Below are 6,109 nucleotides of genomic sequence, written 5' to 3'. Positions count from 1 at the left end.
AAAAATAAAATATTATTTAAAAACAATAAATGTAGCTTGTCTTTTGAAATTAAAAAATAGGAATTGTATACTCTCTATTGTCATATACCTTTTGTTAACTTCTATGTCCACAAGATATAGAACTTTAGTGTATATTTGAGAAGAAAGGATGGGAGCGGGAGAGAGAGAATAAGAGAAAGAGATGTGGAGTGACAGAGATCAAGGAACAAGCAGAGACATAGAGGGGAAGAAATGCCCTGGGATTTCAAATCAGCTGCAGCAATAATATCTTTTTTAGTCCATGTTCACTCCTCAACATTTTATTAGCCAATAGCCTTCCCCAATATCAACTTTCTTAGGGCTCCCTTCACATCCTTGTTCCTTAAGGTATAGATGAGAGGATTTAACAAAGGGGTAACTATCGTGTAGAAGAGGGAGACAAATTTTCCCTGGTCATTGGATCGACTTTTGACTGGCTGGAGATACATGAAGATGATGGTACCATAGAAGATGATTACAACCACCAGGTGAGAAGAACAAGTCCCAAATGCTTTACGGCGTCCTGCTGCAGATTTGATCTTCAGAATGGCTTGAGTGATGTAACCATAAGAGATTAGAATGAGAGAGACAGGAACCACAAGGAAGACTACGCTAGCCACAAAGAGTTGGGCCTCGTTGAAGGTGGTGTCCACACAGGCCAACTTAATCAATACTGGCACCTCACAGAAGATGTGGTCAAGCCGGTTGTGACCACACAGAGGCAGCTGTATAGTGAGAGAGCACTGGATCAGAGAAGTGACGAGGCCACTGAGCCATGCTATTGAAGCCAGCGTCAGACAGAGCTGAGGATGCATGATGACCGCATAATGGAGGGGGCGACAGACTGCTGCGTAGCGGTCATACGCCATGACAGCCAAGAGAATACACTCGGTGGATCCTAAGCCCATAGCCACATAGAGCTGAGCTATGCACCCACCGTAGCTCATGCTTTTGTCTTTGCTCCTCATAGTGATCAGCAACTGTGGGGCTACACTGGTGGTGAAACAGAGGTCTAGGAAGGACAGGTTGGTGAGGAAGAAATACATTGGTGTGTGGAGTTTGGGGTCCAGGCCAGACACTAATATGATGGTTGTGTTCCCCACCAGGTTCAAGATGTAGAAGACCAAGATGACCACAAAGAGAATAGTCTCTAACTGGGGCTTGTCAGAGAAGCCCAAGAGAAGAAAGCCCTCTTGGGAGTTGTTGTTTTGCTTCATTTACCTTCAGCATTGAGCTCCTGTTGGGATGCTAAAGCAGGATGAGATATTAGCACCTAGGGAAAAGAAATGAAGTAAACGTGGTTGAATATAAATTTCTTTCCTCTTATATTTAGATGTCCAGTGGCTCATTGAGAAAATACAGCTACTTTGGGAGCTAAATAAAACAAATGTATATTAATAGTGGCCTCTTAATGGAACCCAGGTCCTAAGAAAGGAAGAATGGAACTCAGCACCTTACCTACATGACTCCCAAACAACTGGCAGCTTGGTATACTATAGTGAGAACTGCCTGGGAGACAGGACACCTGGGTTTGAATGTTAGCTCTGTCACAAGTGGTCTATGCAACCTCAGGCAAGACATTTCATCTCTGTGAACATCAGCACTTTCATCAAACTTGGGTTAGACTATATGATCTCCATCATCTTCTAAAACTAAAATACCTGACTGGATACTCAATCATGTTAGGAAAATTAAAAAACTCAAACCAGTCATTTGACTTCCCCTAGAGAGGACAATGGATAGAAGGCCCACCTTTCCACTTTTTAGTTGCTTCTTTTTATGCATGTAATAATAATAATAGCTAATACTTTTATGGCACTTTAACAATTATTATCTTACTTGATCCTCATAAAAACTCTGGGAGGTAGGTGCTATTATTATTCATATTTACAGATGGGGAAATTGAAGCTGGCAAAGATGAAGTGAATTGCCCGAGGTCACATCAATAATAAGTGTCTGAAACTGAATTTGAACTCATACCTTCTCGACTCCAGGTCCAACACTATATTCATTGTGCAGCTAGACAAGTTTCTGTGCTGAATGAAAGTACTTTCTCTCTTTTATTTTAGCAACATAAAGTTTAAGATTAAAAAAAATCATGCAATGAATGTGCCATCAGCCTAAACATAAACATCACCCTTGCTCTATCTTTTGGAAAGAACTGCATCCTCTTCTCCCCTTTCCCCCCATCATAGGTTGACTCAAAGATCTTATTAATGTTTCCTGAAATGATGAGTCTTATTACTCTTCTGTTGAGCAGACCCATTCTACGTTGGATCTGTTGTCCTTATAAGAGTGTGACTTGTGCCATGTGGATTGTTCACAAGGGATTGACTGTTCTTATAGCACATATAACAACCATGACTACTACTCTGATTGCTGGTGCTTCTGCTACTTATAGTAATAACAATAATGCATATCTACTAATAACCAGGAAATAGATTAATTTATTCATCTGAGTAGATTAATTTATTAATCAGAAACTTGATTTCCCATGAGAAAGTCAGGCAACGTGTGAGAAAACTCAGAGGCTGGAATCCAAAATAACCTGTGATTGATGTATGTGAGGAAATGACTCCATGAGATCAGTGGCGAGCTAGATACAGTATAAGGTTAAATATAATAACAATGGACTATACTGAACATTCTGCATGCAATGCTAATGGCACATCTGCTTCTGTGAGATAAGGCTTGCTTGCTTTTGCCAAGAAAGGAGATGTACCATTAAACCCCATAAGGAAAGGGATGCATGGTATTGTTTAAGCCCACCCTGTATCCTGCCCATCTGAAATCCTATAATAGCTGCCTGTAACTTCAACTCAGTGCATCTTTCACCAGGAAAGACTGCCCTGGCCAGTATGTTAATTTATTAATCAACAAGATTAATAAATAAATACAGGTTGAACTTCCAGGTGACTGGACTCATTCTATGAAGTGACCCACTTCAGCCATCTATCTCTAACTCATCATTATCCTCTCTGTTGTTCTCTTTAAGAGTTACAAATATTTTCCATGTGTATAATAACTAGGGTTTTCTTCTTTATAGAAACCCAGGATCTATCATGGCACAAAAGAAGAATAACAGGTTGTTAAAGGGAAGAAGAGACTTGGGTAAACCTTGGAATCATTTCTCATTGTGTCCTCTCTGACTGCCATTGAGTCTGATCTCACTGGGTGTAATAGCTCTTCAGTCTCTGATTTCAGTCTCTGAGGAAAGCCTTGCCCTTTCTCTGAGTTTCTTCCTTCTCCCTACTCTCTGAATTCATTGACATACCCATGATTTTTTCCCAGACTCAGTTTGTGGTTCATTCCTTCCCCTTCCTGCTTATTGACTCTTCCCCTTATCATTTCTAACCAAGGAAGGCCAGCCGTCTTTGGTCTCATTCCTAAAGTATATATAAGCTGCCTGCTGTAACGAGTCAGGGCTTAGATGTTTGGGAGATTACTCCAGTCAGACCTACGTGCATTATCAATCAGTCTATCTCTTTCCATGATCCTGAGTGTCAGCGAGCTTCCTTGCTGTATCAATAGCACCTATCTCATAGGCGAGGATCAAATGAGATATTATTTTAAAGCATTGAGCATGATGTCTGGCATACAGTAGGGATTCCCTGAATCCTTATTTCCTTTTCTCATCTAACATGCCTACATCATGATTATACAGCACTTGTGCCTCATTGGGCTGTGTGTGATCTGTGGTCTGTCTTTGACAACAGTCAATAAGTGATTAGACTTTTCCAGTACCCAGGACTTTAGATCTCACCACATCTCTTCCCTTCCATCTAGTGAAGCCTTTCTTTTTTTTCCAGGAGTCTTAGTTAATGAGGTCAGCTTGCTAAGGCAGGCAAGGGAATGGAGTTGATGCCTTCCTGATAGTGTCATTTGTTCCAAGGCCATGGGCTGCTTCCCCTCTCCCTTGACTAGATGACTTAACAAATCATGTGAGGGAAGGAAGATTTTAGGAAAGAGTAGGCAGAACTCAAGAATCATGTTATGGATGTAGAACAGGTCTTGGAATCATGAAGTTCTGAGTTTGAGTCCAGTCTCTGATGCCAAAGAGCTCTTTGACTCTTTGTAAAGCATTTAGCCTTTTAACACTCCAGATAATTATGACTAGAAGTTCCAAAAAAGGGGCATCAGAATAGTAAGTTTCCTCGTATGAAGTTTTTATGTTCATAAAATCACGAGTTGCCTCCATCTCTCCAAAAACAAAAAGAAATATGGAGCATGCAACACAGTATAGTCTCACTGCTAGAAAGAAAATAAAAAATGAGTACCCAATTTGTGGCAATAACTTGATAAGATAAATAATAATCAATTCTGAGAAATTTAAGTATCCTCACTTAATTTTTATTGTTATATCAGAGATATATCTTTCTCACCTTTGGTATTTGTAAAACCCCTTAACCTCTGCCTTAGTATTAACTCTAAGAGAGAGGAGTTAAAGGCTAAATAAGCAGGCTTAGGTGACTTACCCAGAGTCACACAGCAAGGAAGTGTCTTCCTCTTTGGTCTTAAGAAGACATACTTGTCTGTTCTCTAGGCTGCAGAAATCACCATGAATTAGTTTTCTTTCCCCTAACCCTTTCCCCTTTTCCTTCTCCTTCTCAATATCAAAATCACAATCATACCAATAGCAACACCAACTTTAGCATCCTGGAGTTTGCATGGCTCTTAATGACACTGGAATTGAAGTTCTCATTTTAGTGATGAAGACACTTGAAGGCAAAAGAGATTTCAATTATTTGCCTAAGGCTCCCATGGTAATAACATAGATAATACTGATGTGAGCTGTAACAATAATAACGTGTCATTCTAAAGGTACACTTTTAGACTTTTCCCCAAGGCATTAAACACATCTGATGAGGTTTTGGGACCCATTTTGTCTACCATAGACTAGGAAGTTGAGCATAGAAAAATGAAACGATTTGCCCAAGATGACACTATAAGTTAAAAACTATGGTGCCGTGGCTCTTTTCTGACACTCACTGTCCCCCATATGATGCTTATAAGACTGTAGGGTTTGGCAACAAACCGTGGTTATGTGACCTTCAGATTTGAGCTTCATGGTATGTGTGTGTGTGTTGGGCAGAATGGAGGGGCTGGCTCTCTCTTTTTTTTTTTCTTTTTGGTCACTTAATGGTGTGGCTAAGAGAATTAGATTCTTCCTCAAAAAAAAACAAAATGGTATCTTGATGGCCTCTTGGCCCTTTGTGACTCTGGTTCAGTGTATCTAGAATGTGATACTTATAGGTGCTTATTACATTTGTAAAACTATTAACTTTTTATTATAAACTATTTTTAAATTAAATTAAATCAAATAAATAAAAAATTTATTATAAACTTTTTTATAAAAACTATTATCTTTTTTATTATAAGAATCAGGGGATTTGTCTTTTAATATGCTTCAGAAGACACCTGGAATTTGAATATTTTTACACTTGATTCTGACCTGGTTGGCAAAACTGTAAATGTGACTCTGGGAGACTGAATGGAGTCAAAGGAAATTGAAAAAAGCATAGAAACCACACCACCACTGCCTTACAGCAGACCCAATGACCCAATTTTTTAAAAAAGACTTAAAAATTACTTAAAACAAGCAAACAACCCTTAATGCTGAATTCCAATATTTAACACAATACCTAGTACAGAGTAGACACTAAATACATGTTAAGTAATTATTGATTAATAGCATCATCTACAGAATGGAGATAATGAGAATATCAAATTTATGAGATTTTTGTGAAGACTGAGCATATGCATGTATACATCCATATGTATTTTGTGTGGACATTATATTACAATACATATCTGTATATGTATATACAATGTATGTATTATAATATATGCAATAAATATTTTATATACATATTATATATACATGTGTTTATATAGATGTACTATACAACCTTGCAAACCTTAAAGTATTTATATTTATTATTATTAGTAATAGTAGTAATAGTAGTAGTAGTAGCAGTAGTAGTAGTAGTAGTAGTAGTAGTAGTAGTAGTAGTAGTAGTAGTAATAGTAATAGTAGTAGTTGCAGCAGCAGGAGAAATAACTCCTCAATCTATATCCAAGCTAACCTCTC

The 6,109-nt window shown here is 38.3% G+C and overlaps 1 protein-coding gene across 1 annotated transcript; it reads right to left on the bottom strand.

Moving 5' to 3' along the window:
* Positions 1-302: 302 nt before the first annotated feature.
* Positions 303-1,235, bottom strand: LOC123239946 (olfactory receptor 2G6-like). The gene has a single exon (XM_044667271.1). The coding sequence runs from the start codon at positions 1,233-1,235 to the stop codon at positions 303-305; it is 933 nt and encodes a 310-aa protein (XP_044523206.1).
* Between the last annotated feature and the right edge of the window lie 4,874 nt (positions 1,236-6,109).

Source organism: Gracilinanus agilis, chromosome 3, assembly GCF_016433145.1.
Source record: "Gracilinanus agilis isolate LMUSP501 chromosome 3, AgileGrace, whole genome shotgun sequence".
Lineage (NCBI taxonomy): Eukaryota > Metazoa > Chordata > Mammalia > Didelphimorphia > Didelphidae > Gracilinanus > Gracilinanus agilis.
Note: the sequence above shows the minus strand (reverse complement) of the source record. Positions and strands in the feature narration are given on the sequence as shown.

Coding starts and splice junctions, on each gene's coding strand:
- LOC123239946 (XM_044667271.1), bottom strand. CDS start 1,235: ATGAAGCAAAACAACAACTCCCAAGAGGGCTTTCTTCTCTTGGGCTTC.